Source organism: Bidens hawaiensis, unplaced genomic scaffold (genome assembly GCF_021521415.1).
Source record: "Bidens hawaiensis isolate Kalapana, Puna unplaced genomic scaffold, B.hawaiensis_p1.1 tig00050724_1, whole genome shotgun sequence".
Classification (NCBI taxonomy): Eukaryota; Viridiplantae; Streptophyta; class Magnoliopsida; order Asterales; family Asteraceae; genus Bidens; species Bidens hawaiensis.
The window spans coordinates 1-14619 of record NW_027499096.1 but is presented as its reverse complement, the minus strand read 5'-3'; the positions used below and the strand labels follow the sequence as shown (position 1 = coordinate 14619).

Sequence of the window (14619 nt, the reverse complement as noted above, 5' to 3'; positions counted from 1 at the left end):
GCGCGAACGCTGGAGGAAGCCGCGTGATCGCCGAAGGAAGTGTGGCGCCGTGAATATGGAAGCGACTGCTGTGTTGTTCGTCCTCTGAATATGGAAGGGCGTTTGAGTTTTTTTACTAGGCGTGTAAATTGATAAGGGTAGGTATTGTAAATCGAAGAGAGTAATATGGTAATTATATACTAGAAGGGGAAAAATGTAACTACATGTTTAAGGTTGGGAAAATATGTAATAAGCAAAGTTAGGGAGAGGATATATGTAAAAATCCCTTAATAAATAGGTTGTGTTTAGGTGAACTTGTTTAAGTATACAAGTCTATCCGTTGAACTGTTTAATTAAAAAGGCCGACCAGCTAATCCGTTTTTGATCTAGTTAATCCATTTTTTACAACCTATCAACCTGATTAACAAGTTATTTGAGTTGAAATCAATGTTCTTAATACAAACAGTATTATATATGTTTCATCTAGAATAAGTCAATAGCTGCATGTTGACCAAATCAGGACTTCGTCCAAGTCTAGAACCCCGATACATTAATTTCTTCTTCTTGACTCGACTACTTAAAATGGCGGCGGCTAAATATTAACGTTATTCAACCACTTTTTTCCCTCCAAATAAAGGATTTATGTGCAGTGACGGAGTCATGTTATTTTCACCGGGTTCGGTCAAACCCGGTATTTTTTCGGTTTTATATATAACCTACAGTATCGAATTAACAAGCGAACTCATTCTTTTTCGGCGAGCGAACCTAGTATCGTTTTAAAAAAATATTCCGAACCCATTGGCTATGAAAAATTTAGTTATATTTTTTAGTAATGAATATTCTTTTTATAAAATATAAAAAGCTTTTAAAAAACTATAAAAATTATTAAAAAACCCAAAATTACTCATAGAATGGGTCAATAAGCCCAACCTAATTAACATTTTTAAACATAATACCTAAATAAAAAATAAATAAATAAACAAAAATATCAGTCATCGCCTCAGCAACCGATCAGCTTCTTTCTGTCGACCAGACAGCCATTGCCTCATCGCCTTCATCGGTTCGCCTAAAGGTCTCAACGATCGCCAACAACCAATATTTGTTGGTCTCCGTTTGTGAAATGTTTTTTCTTCAATAAAGCATGTGAAGACGAATTTGCTTATTTGAGTGGCGATAATATGAATGATACTTATACTTATTATATTAAAAAATGAGTTCTTTTTTAAACTCGCGATTGAAGATATCGTTTTCAAAACATGAAGACGCGTAGGGAACAATTATCATATGTAATATCTTTTTATTTAATATGAGTTTGTATTTTATTAATTGTTAACTATATATTTTTGTTACGGTAGTGATATTGCATTTTATTTATCTAGCCCAATGATTGGCCCGGCCCGACCCATTCGTGCCCGAAAACTTTGATGTCGGAAAAGTAAATCAAGCACCAAAAAATCTCGAGCACATAAAAAAAAATTTCTGCCTTCGTCACTGTTTATGTGAGTGAAAAAACTAATAAAGTCTTTTATCTTTTTATAGGTTCAACTCAATCTTTATGAATGTTTGATCATTTCTTAATTTTCTTAACTAGTTTTATCAAAACTAAAAGTTATTAACTTATTTTGGAGGGGTGTTTATGAGTTTTACGTTAGATTCACCTAAGAGTTTCTTCTATTTGATGTTGCAGATGTGTCATATTCTAGAGTTTAAACCTAGGTTAAACAACACTCAGTCGATTAGGCCTCACAATTTCAAGCCCCCTGAGAGCTTTTGGATGGTTTAGCAGTCGTTTATTGTTTAAAAAAAAAAGAAAAAAAAAGTTATTAACTTATCATATCTATCAAAAAAAGTGTACTTTTGCATGACAGAATTAGTAACATAATCAAACTATATTATAAAATATTCATAAAGATCGAGTATAATGAACTTGATTAAAGTATTGTTCAAATGTGTGTATTGATTAAGTACACAATTAAGTACAAATAAATATATGGATGGATGGTACTTAAATATAAATGCCACGTGAATTTAGTTGTCAATACTTATTATTAAATTGGTGGTCTATGTACTTGATATCTAGCTTCTTGGTAGATTTTTATATTATGAAATCATCCATAGAGGTTAACATAAAGTAAGCCCAAAAAGACAAAAGGTAAAAGCTAGCTACTTCTCAAATTCATTTGGAACATGTAGTATTTTCATAAAAAGAAAGTTAACTAATAATTGTTATCATGTAAGGCGTGTGAACTTTTAATATTTAACTATTCACATAAGTACATAACCCATGAAAGTTGTGTATATGATCCTTTATTGCTTGATTAATGATTATCAAAAGTAATAAACAAAAGTTTAAAGTTTGAACCCAACTCACCGATATTGACTTGAAATGGGAACATAAATATAAAATTGAAAAACAAATATAATCTTTAGTCAACGTTATATGAATCCTTAAAAGTCACATCAATTCATAGCCGTAATGCCGGCCTATACACCTCCTTGATAGCATCTACAAAATCATTGCCAAGCTCTTGGTAAAATAGGCTCAAGAAGGTTAGCACTTAAGCCTTTGCATTCTAGACAGCCCGCTTTTGGTGAATGAAATCATCTCATTGGTTAATAAATCAAATGCGACTTATAAAATTACATTATGCTTTTCTTTTCCTCAAACGAAAATAAATATAAAAGAAATTGATGCTATTTTATAAAATTACATCATGTTTTATATATAAAATCTATATAATGTTTGCTATTTTTTTCTTAGGAGAGACAAAGAAAATTGATCCATGAGCTCATTCGTCGCAACAAACTGTCACTCGCTCTTCGTTCACCTGCTGCCAACACACAATGTGACGTTCGTGACCTTGCTAGTCCTTCGCCATCACTCGAGCACCATCACTAGCTCTACATTGACTGTGCTCAAAGTATTTGTATTTTTCAATACCTTTTAAAAGTGTAATTTTTTATATATGTTATTTTAATCAAATTTTAATATTGTTTTTTTTTAGTAATCAAATATTAATTGATGATGACAACCTTTCTTCGTCAAATCTATGAACATGTGAGTGTGGTTTTCCCAGTTTTTGAATTCTGGAACCATTATTTTAATATATGTTTCCTCCATACTTAATATGTTTACATTGAGATTTTATAATTTGAAGTGAGAATGAAGAATAAAAAGCATTATTGATTGTGATCTAGTTTGATATCTTTTTTGCCCTTGATGCATCCACATTCTCTTCTAAGCAAAAAATCCTTTCTGAAAATTTTACTTTTCTAAAATAAAATTCTTTCGCGTTGCGTTCGACACTATTAGAATTAAGGTATACTTTGAGAAAACTTTTTAACACTCAAAATTAGGGATTTCTTTATTCTATTACGAAGCAGATGAATTCCCATTTATTAAGTTTGTTCTTGGTAGCATCTCTATTTATCTTTTAACGGTACTCTTTAAAGCACCTTCATATATAGGCCATTCAGAACTCAAAGATATAAGAAGATTTCTTTGGGGCGGTGACTCCCAAACACAAAAGATATGTTGGATTGCATGGGATAAAACTTATCGGAAAAACCATTGTGGACTTGGTATTGGGAGCATAAAGCCGCAAATATGGCCTTATCTATGAAATGGTGGTGGAGGTATAAAAACGACCCGAAAAACATTTGGATGAAAATAATCAAGTCTATTCATTATAGGAGGATATGGAGAAGCTTGCCGTTGAAACAATCTATAGCCGAACCATGGGAAGGGATATCAAAAGTGGAGGTTGAGTGAAGTGGCGGAACCAAGATTTCTTTTAGTGCAAGGGGTCGAAAGAGAACAAATCATTGTCTCGGACATCTCTTGTTATTTTGCGAAATTTGTTTGGCGACATGTCCAGCCTAGGTGCGGGTACTTCGTGATACCACCCGAGAACTTCAAATTAATTAGTTTCCCTAACTCCTTATACTTTGGCAAATCATTAAATAAGCTAGTTTATGCTATCATTACAGTGTCACTATGGTTTATTTAGAAGACTCGAAATGAAAAATAGGGCAAAAGCTCAAAAGTACTTAAATGGGTCATTTTGGTGTAATCTTGATGAATATAAATTCAATTACTCTCTTCATTCCCTATCAAAACTTAATTGAAAAGCCTCTTTATAGCAAGGGCAAACAGCCTTTTTTGTATTAGATTAATAATCTTACATAATCTATCTACCTATTCTAATAAAGTAAAATAATTATGGACACTTGTCATATTTTGGTTTAACTCTAACAATTTTTCCCTCCAAAACTATATATGTAATAGATCAATAATTATTCACTTTCCTTTTATACTCTATTTATATTATATCTATATATTTTTATAAATATAAATATTAACATATTATTTTACTATATATTTCAAAATACTTTGTGAATTTCAAAAATCAACAACAAATTATGTTTCTCAAAGATTAAAAAGAATATAATTTCAAACGTTATTCATTCACATATTGTAATATGTATATTGTAGAAGATTGTAAAGAAAAACAAAACTCAGATATGCTTTCATTTTATAAAATAATTTTTTAATTATTTAAATTATAAATATATGCTTAAAAGTTGATCAATTTTTTTAAAATCAATCCATTAATCTATTATTATTATTACTATTATTGTAAATTGTCATATAAATTTATAAATTATAAATATATTCTTTAAATCTATCCATTTATTTTTTCGGTTAATTTAGTAACTATATATATGTTAAAATGTAAGGATATTATATACGAATCACTTTCAGACATAACAAAGTTTATCATACTTAATTTCTTAGTTTTTTTATCAACGATTGTTTTGGGTTTTTTGTGGAACTTTAATTTGAATTTATGGGTCAAAAGTAGGTAAATAGATTGTTTGGTACAAGTTAATTATATTTAGGTCAAAATTTGTTATGGGTCAAAAATGGAAAATTTGAGTATTTTTAAAAGTTTGAGAATGCAAATAGATTTATCGTCAAATTTGTTATGGGTTCAAAGTATTGACTTGAAAATGTCAAAATGATGAAATTTGGAATTTCAAACATGATTTGGGTTTCAAATTTATTTTTAAGGGCATTTTTTGAAATAATCAAAAGGCTCGAGATTTGTCAAATTGACTATTTTTCCCTCGAATATTAAAATTTAAGAAAAGATGACAAACACTTTCGACATGTCACCCCCATGCCAATCAATGCTTCTAACTTTTATCAAATTTGAAATATTTATGTTAGCATTAATTTTTCCTTCAATTGTGATCAGAACATTATATGAGAAGCATGTCATGCAAAACCATGATCGAATGAAACAAAATATTCACAAAATTGAGGGTTAACATGTTATTTTTTATGTTGTTATTAAGACAAAGTGGAGAAGCTCTTTGAAATTTATCAAAATCTTTTTCATGGTGTAGCTCAGAAAAACATAGTTTTTGAAAAACATCCGTCGTTATAATTTAATGTTCCCATTTCCTTTTATGGGTGGTAAATTGATAAATATATCAATAAAGGTAACGCTTCTTTTGTATTTAGGCTGAGTAGTTAGAACTACTATCATATAAGAAGTCTTATTTCCGAAATTGGTTCATAACCAAAATTCTTTCAATTATACATATATGACATTAAGAATGAAATTTTCAATAGAAAGAAGCGTTCTCGGGTATGTTTTTGCACGGACATTTTTTTATTAAGTTTATTAAAAAAATCATTTTGTGATATAAATAAAATTAATTTATGTACACATAGTATAGATTCAAGCATAGATGTAATACATTTTTTCATTTATGCTATGTAATTATTTGCTTTACTTATAATTTTATAATTTGAATTATCCCGTGTGTGACACGGGCTCTAAAACTAGTAAAAAAATATAGAATCTTAAATCTCAAGAAAAAAGAAAACAAGTAATAATACTAGTTTTCCACAAATCTAAATGCATGTACTCCTCTCTTTTCAACTTGAAAAACTTCAAAACAGTAATATAGATGTGATGAGGTTTATGTTTTGTATGGTGTACGTATGTAATTATAAAACTAAGATCGAATATAAGTATATAACTAATACTCGTAAAATGAAGAATGAAAATGATCGTATAAGTTAGTGGTCTGTCAGTAATCCAAATAAAAATGATCGTTCAAAAAATTTAATAGATTGAATTGTAAAAGATAACATCAATAATCCCTTGTAAGGGATCATTCTTATATCCCACCTAACAAGTTTTACCTTGTTAAAGTATAAAAAGCAAAACCCGAAGTATACATGAATCTATCTCTATATATATAGTAAAATATTTGCATAAAAAGTGTTATAATATTAGCGTTACGTATTATTTTCTAATTCACCAATAATCATAAAACATAACAATTAATCAATCAATTCTAGAATAATGTAAAGAGAAAGAAATTAAGCTTAATTAATTACCTGCATTGAAAGTTTAAGAATATATGAATTAGAATAGCTGAAGATGGTTATTATTATCAAAATCAACATGAAGGAGCAACACTCCTATCCTCCTCACTAGCGGTAGCCGGCGGTGGCGGCTGAGAATCTTGCTGGATCAACAGCGGATGCGGTTGTAGATCAAGGTGGTGATCTTGTTCTTGCAGTGGCTGCGGCTGCGGTTGGATCTGATACATGTTATTCACATAAGAACTAGCTAACCCTAAAGGCGGTGACATGGCTGCCGGAGCCGTCATAAGGCTAAACCCACTCCCAGTCACCTGCCCAGTAGCCGCCATATCCACCCCGCCGCTAAACCTTACTAGATCAACCGACTGTTGTTGTTGTGGTGGTGGTGGTTGTTGTTGCTGATTCTCGTAGTTTAAGAGCATCAGCTGTTGTTCTTGTTGTTGAGGATCCATTATCTGGGCGTGCTGTGGGTCCCGAAAGCTTCCAGGACCTGGCACGCCCAGCATGGGCTGCATGTTATAAGGCAATACTGGCACGGACGACGACGGCATATTCTGCATTTGTGGGATAAACCCTTGATTCAAAACTGGTAACATCATAGAAGGTCCCATGTAACTAGCTAATTCTCTTTTCGCATTATGTAAATCGGTTTGAACTTGCTTTAACCGGTGCTGAAGAACCGATATTAGTCCCACGCATCCATAAACCGGATCCTTTAGCCTTGCATCCGCCTCAAACGCCAATGAGTTAACCGCATCTTCTCGTTGAGCAGTGTTAAGTTCATTAAGGATCTTAGCAACATTACTAGCACCAAACACTTTGTGCACATTTGCAAACTTTTGAGGCTGGTCCGGTGGGAAGTAAGGCGCAAACACGCATTCTTGCGTGCATTTTCGGCGTAAAAACTTGCAAGCCGCACATGGTGAGTTTGAAGATGACATGTTTGATATGTTTGATATGATCCTTTTCTTCTTCACCTTGAGATTTACTAGCTGCAAATATTATTATTTCATGATGAGATTTAAGAATATTATTTATTCATGGAATTCACAAAACCATTAACATGTGATCATGTTGACAATTATATGTAAATTATAATATAACTTATAAGTGCACATGAATTCAAGAAGGTTCGTTTACCGATATTAAGAAGCAGGTGGTGGTAATTAAAGCCTTAATTTCTTCATGTATCGAAACACACAATTCCAAGTCAAATAACTTGTTTATTCAAATCTTGCAAATTGAAAATTGTTAAAAGAAACTAAAAATAATATTGATGATCGTATACCATAATACCAAAACTTTTAGATCCAATATATATTAGGACCATATATAGTAAAAGAAAAAATGAAACTCACCTTATGACAATATAATCAGCACGATAATCGATAAAATCAGTACGGTAAGCGTTTACAGCTTGTGCATCTCGTTTATAACCTGATTCCTATAATCAGCATCATATATTTAATATTAATAGTAGATCAACAAATTAAGGAAAGAGAAACAAAAACTGAATCATAAGTCATTCTAATCCTACCTTTTGATTTGTCTCAAAAAATCTTGATCAATTACACTGCAAATAATATAAATATTAAGGAAATAATAATACATATTAATTTGACATGTATATTGATTGAAAGATTTATGTACCTTGTTATAAGATGTATGGTAAGGATCTTTGATCCGATCTTCAACGTTTTCAAGATCTCAACCAAGATGAAAAACTAATACGACACACACAAAGCTTATTGAAGAAGAGTTAATTAAACCATTATGTAGCTTGTGAAGGTGTAATATTGTAATATGTATATGCATATGGAATTATGGATCATATAAGTGTCTAAATGAGTCTTGTTGTGTGTATGTGTGTGAGAAAATTATAGGGTGTGTTATCACCGTTTGATTGGAATAGGGTTGTGTTTTGACCGTATGATTTGTGAGAGTGAGAGTGAGAGAGAGAGGGTAGATTTCTTAAGGATGATTTAAAGGCAAGCTGAGTTTCCTTTTTGTCCCTGTCTTCTTTTTAACGTGTTATTAATTATGTGTGCGTGCATTAAAGTATTACAAAATTAAATTATATATATAAGTTTTAAAAAATATATCTAACATCAGTTATGAGAGTTTTTAACCTTTTATTGTAGTGCCTTTTATATAAAAGTTTGGAGGAAAAAAACCACAATAATTGAAGGTTTGTGTCGTTGGCGATCTGTTACATGCTAAATAGTAGAGGATTCCGATTGTAATAGTTGAATAGTTGAGGGTTTTTGTGAATTAGGTTAACCTTATTTTACTTAAACAATCGGATAAGAATGAGCTATCTATGATTTGAGTAAAACTTCTTCTTTTGTCTTCTTCTCTTTATCGATCTTTTGCTTGATTATCAAATTGTTCGTAACAATGGTATTAGAGCTTTCTTTCCTCTAGACCTTGGGTTAGGGTTCGAATTTCTACAGCAACCATCGAAGTTAGGGCGTCAAACGGCTCTGTTGCAGAAGCAACGATCAACTATTACAATCATAGATAGTTCATTCTTACTCATCTGATTGTTTAAGTACAATCAGGTTAACATAATGTCACGGAATAAACCCTCAACTATTCAACTATTACAATCTCAATCCCTCTACTATTTAGTATGTAACACCTTCTAGTCCATTGGTATGAGGTGATGGTTAAGGTTTGTGATTTTATAGTCTTATGTTTGAAACCCGACTCAATGGGGTTTTTCTATGACGATGGGTTTTCTCCTTCATGGTGTTTGGGTGTGACTCAAACATAGAGTATCAATATTAGTATGGGCGATTGACATCTTATATTAGAAAGTTTCACTCAAATATTGGTGTCAGTTGTAAGTGCTATTACAAAAGTAGAGGCTTATATTTGGAAAATTCCTTTATATATAATTAGCTAACATTAATTGTGAATATATCTACATCTTGTATGTAAATACAAATTTGTTTGTTATAAATCTTGTATGTGGTGAGCACTCATTTACATATAAATTAAGAAAAATAAAAAAGAAAAAGTTAAAAAAAAAAAAAAAACTTATACCATGTATAACTAATATATTGTATGTGTAAATTGATCATTAATATAGTTGGATGTTTATATTTAGAAAATATCCTTTACATATATAACTTAGCATTGTAAATATAATTCTCGTATGTAGATTGTTTGTTACAAAATTTGAAGTGAAAAGTTCGAAAATAAGCATTTATGAAAAAAAAATTTAAGTTTTAGGTGTTATTTACAAGAAATTCTAAAAATGTTTATTATAAACTAGTCGTGACGAGTATATTATGATAACGCACGAGTAGTTTGTATAACCAATTAAAAATTTCCACGTGTCTTTAAACTAACCTTAACGAACACGCTCACTAATCATTTACTCGTCACGACTAAATAAGTTTCATGCCTCATAATCAACGCTCACGAGTAATTCATAAGTCCTTTAGTCGCGACGACTAGTTTACCCGGTTTACATTCCCTACATGAGTAGTTTATTAGTAGTTAACTCGTCGCGACTAGTTTAATCTTACAATTTATTCGTCGCGACTAAAGGACTAATTATAAATTACTCGTAGGCGTTGATTACGAGACATGAAATTTATTTAGTTGTGACAAGTAAATGATTAGTGAGCGTGCTCGTTACGATTAGTTTAAGGATACGTAGCAAGTTTTAATTGGTTCTACAAACTACTCGTCACGACTAGTTTTAATACCTATTTCTGAAATTTCTTATAAATGATATCTAAAACTTGAAATTTGTTTTCATAAATGCTTATTTTGTTAATTTTTCCCTAAAATTAACCGTTATTAGTTATATATACATGATCTGCTGGTCTATACGGCAAGCAAAGATAGGTAGATAAGACGTCGCATGAGAAGTCAAGGCTAATCCAAACTGTCACCGTTTCTCACCAATAAATTCCCCACATATTCGGTCAAATCATGGAACTATATATTACTATTACTAGGTTAGATACCTGTGTCCTACACGGGTTGAACAATTTAAAAGAATGATATTACATTAAAATAAGTACAAAGTTAAATTGCCACTATAATTTACAAATTTAAAAATAAATCATATATCTCTAAATATTTTTTTCGATTCAACATTAGATGATACACTAAAAATATGACACTTTCTCCCTTCAACCCTTTGAGCGAAATACGGCAAAAGGAAGGAAAATCCATATACCGACCCCATCATCTCCACCCCGTAGGAACTACGAGATTACCCCAAGGACGCCTTCGGCATCCAGGGGTCACGGACCGACCATAGAACCCTATTCAATAAGTGGAACGTATTAGCTGTCCGCTCTCAAGTTGGACAGTAAGGGTCGGAGAAGGGCAATCACTCATTCTTAACACCAGCGTTGTTAAGGCCAAAGAGTCGGCGGAAAAGGGGGGAAAGCCCTCCATTCCTGGTTCTCCTGTAGCTGGATCCTCCGAATCCACAAGAATCCTTAGTTAGAATTAGAATGGGATTCCAACTCAGCACCTTTTAAACCTTTTGAGTGAGATTTTGAGAAGAGTTGCTCTTTGGAAAGTAGAATAGTATTATGAGAACATAACCGGTACAATTGGACAAAACGAACCTATCATCGGTGGAAGAAAGCTTTCGACTAGTCAAAGAATGTGCAGTAAAAGAAAATCGATATGGTTATGATTAACAATATATGGACAGAGAAAAAAAAGGCGGGTCGGGTTCATTTAAAAATCCGTGTGTTTTTAACAATGAACCGAGTAAGTTTTAAAGGCAAAAATGATTCATATATATGTAAATGTTTTTATATATATATAAATGATATAATGCATATTAGAGAAGTCGTTAAATCATGAAAAATGCTCAATTTATAAAAATATGTAACAAACAAACCTAACTTTTTTTTAAATAAAATACGTTTTTTAAAAGCAATTATAGAAGTCAAAATGAATTTAAAAATATGTATATTTAATTTATAATTAATAAGAGAAAGAGACGGAAAGAAAGAGTAAATAATGCATCAAAGAATGACACGTGGCGTAAGAAAACTTTTATTTATTATATATAGTATAGATTTTCTAAATTTGTTTCATTTTGACCTAGAATCTTATGGCCTATCAAAAATAATTTTTTTTGTAACTATTATTAAACTATATATAGTTTATGCTACGAATTATATTAGGTTGCTAGTCACTTAATTGTACTAAAACGGGCGGGTGACTTTTATAAAAATGTAGATAAAAATAAGTATATTTCTGAAACTTTTATAAAATGATGTATTTAAAAAGGAATAAAAATATGCTTCATCGATCGAAAACCATAAGAGCATATACCGACAACATATACCATAATATTGATACCGGTGACGACACTATTTGATCGGTATGGGTTTGTTTCACTTCGTTATTGGGATGGTACCAACAATCTGGAATAGTTTACCAGACACAAATATATATATATATATATATATATATATATATATATATATATATATATATATATATATATTGTTCTGAACATAATTGATCGGTTCCTTACGGTACCAAAACTCATTATTGTTTAGGAAAAAAAAAACGCTTGTTTACAAGTTACAACGGTTACATCACACAAAAGTTGTACGATGAAACAAATTTAGAAAGCGTCAACCTATTGTACAACAAAAATACACGTTGGAGTTCATTATCACTTCATTCGTGAAAAGGTTTAGACCGGGGAAACCAATACGAAAGTATGTGGAAGCTTATAAGGACCATGTTGCTAATATGTTTTCCAAGAATTTGCTTTGGCCAACAATTTTTCATTCAGCGATAGCTTAAATATAAAAGAATCAGGTGTACAGGGTCGGCCTATAGGCCAGCGAAACCAAGCAAGAGCTTTTGGCTCACACTTAATAACTCCTTCATATCCCAAAATAAATAAATAAAAACATAACCATTAAATGTAGATCTAATATAATGGGCAGATTAAAATTGAAATAATTTATTGATCTATTGGTAAACTTGTGTGTTCTTAATATGTAGGTCATGAGTTTGAGACCAATTCAAGGCAATTTTTATTTATTTATTTTCAAAATTGTCATATCATGGTCACAAAATCAATCTCATTTCGATAGGCGTTTGTTTATTTATTTATTTTCAAAATTGTCATGAAATGACCACAAATCTCATTTCGATTTAGGCCTCCAAAGTCGTTGAGCCGGCCCTGTGGGTGTAGATACGCCACCTAAACAACACCACGCTTCGTTTCCTCACCTTCGCAACTCTATGTGCACTGCTAATACGTCTCTGCCACCCGTGTGTCCCCGTTGCAACTTAATCTCGATGATTATTGAGGACCCAAATCAATGAATCATCTTTGACCACTAGTAACTCATTTCATTGCTACCAATCTCCAAAGCCACCACTTGGGTCTGAAACATCTAACCAGTCACTAATCAGAAAGAAAGTACTCACAACGTGAGTCACGAAAGGAATATACAGTGGCGGTACGGTCGTGAAGAGGGGGGGATTCATTATGAGAAGGTCTAGTTGGAGAGAAGTGACGGCCGACGGGACCAAAGGAGAAGATTAAAACATGTTTCTTTAATAAGATGGAGACAGTAAATCAAATTATCTTCATGATGGAAGATCATAAGCATATATAAATCCATTAAAAACTTGATCAGCTAAACTACCAGTTTTCAATAATCATGTCTGGTGTTCACATTTTCATTTGAGTGTTAAAAAATCCATTTTCATTGACTGACATATATTTATCAATAAATAATTCAAGCCAAAATTATCCAAAACTACATGCTCTTAACTAGCAAGATTCACCTTTCTGCCTTTATGAAATGAGTTGATAAAAGTTTTGAAACTGTGAATCCATTGAATGTGTCAACATCAAAGAGCTCTTTCAACTTATCATCACATAAAATCCGTCTTTTGTCCGAGGGATCCTATAGACATGTTCGGGATGAATGTTTAACTCGTTAGTTATGACAACATTAATAATATTTTAATTCAATAAAAACAACTAATAGTTAAGGCATACATATGTACCTGGAGGTTATTTTGTTTAATGTAGTCCCATATTCTCTTAACAACATCCGAACGTGCCAATGCGTCTTCACCTGTTCCAAGAAATTTCACTAAAGCTTCTGAAAGTGGAACCGGAGCCATAAGGCCCGAACCACTGCCGCCACCTCCGGCACCCTTCTGTTTCTTCTTTCTTTTTGGCTCATCTGAGTCTGTAAGCCAAACTGAGTGAAACAACAACTAAGCTTGCAAACGAACCAAACATTCAGTGAACCATTTGGCGGGAAGATTATTATGTTCGTTTATTTAATAAATGAACGAGCATGAACAAAAAATCTTGTTCATTTAGTTAATCGAAAGAACATGTACACATGCCTCGTTCGCACATTTATGTCCATGAATGTTCGTTCATTCAAATTCGTTATGTTCGTTCGTTAACGTTCATTTATGTTCGTTAGTTTACAGTTGTTTAAGATCATTCGTTTACGTTTGTTAATATATTCATTTTATATTTTAGGCCGATTACAATTTAGAATAGTTTAAATAACTTTTTAGACCCCACATTGTTGTTCACATTTACTTTTAATGGGCTTTAGCTCAGTTATGTCCATTTATTTATGTTCGTGAACCATTCGTTTATAGTTTATACCATTAACAAACGAGCATAAACAAACACGGGCATGTTCACTTTATTAACAAGCACGCATGAACAGAAAACCTCGTTCGTGTTCGATCGTTTGTTCAGTTAAGCTTAAACGAACGAACACAAACGTGCTCCATTCGTGTTCGTTCAGTTCGTTTACATGCCTAACCACACCTTTAAACCATTGAGAAGATTAACATCTGTACATCAAACAAAGTCATTGTTTATTTGACTATAGTTTATAAAAAAAAATAGAGCCCACCTTCTTGTTTCTCCTTCTTTGGCTTCTTTTCCTTTGGTTCTGCACTAACTGGAGCTGCTGCACAAAATAAAATTCGAATCATGAAAATAAGAAGATAAGTAAAAATATAAGCTTTACAGTTATAACTATGAAGAACGATGATATGAAGATATACCACCATCAGAATTCAATGGCCATATATGCTTAGCAAGAGCCTTATTCATTTGAAACATATCAATCTTATCCACACCAAATAGCTCACGAAACGGTTCATCACAACGTATGTTCCTTCTATTGGCCGGGTCTTGCAGATCATGTTCACGAATGTAACTCCATAGTTGTTTTTAT

The 14619-nt window shown here is 32.0% G+C and overlaps 2 protein-coding genes across 2 annotated transcripts; both read right to left on the bottom strand.

Annotated features, from left to right (window-relative positions):
- Positions 1 to 6453: 6453 nt before the first annotated feature.
- On the bottom strand, positions 6454 to 7326 carry LOC143598698 (LOB domain-containing protein 10-like). Its single transcript, XM_077076848.1, has one exon. It carries the CDS (start codon positions 7324 to 7326, stop codon positions 6460 to 6462), a length of 867 nt encoding a protein of 288 aa, XP_076932963.1. The 3' UTR covers positions 6454 to 6459.
- Positions 7327 to 13142: 5816 nt separating this feature from the next.
- Positions 13143 to 14609, bottom strand: LOC143598697 (upstream activation factor subunit spp27-like). Its single transcript, XM_077076847.1, has 4 exons — positions 14447 to 14609; positions 14293 to 14349; positions 13412 to 13599; positions 13143 to 13308 (listed from the first exon to the last, which is right to left on the bottom strand). The coding sequence occupies exons 1-4, from the start codon at positions 14502 to 14504 to the stop codon at positions 13183 to 13185; spliced, it is 429 nt and encodes a 142-aa protein (XP_076932962.1). The 5' UTR covers positions 14505 to 14609; the 3' UTR covers positions 13143 to 13182.
- Between the last annotated feature and the right edge of the window lie 10 nt (positions 14610 to 14619).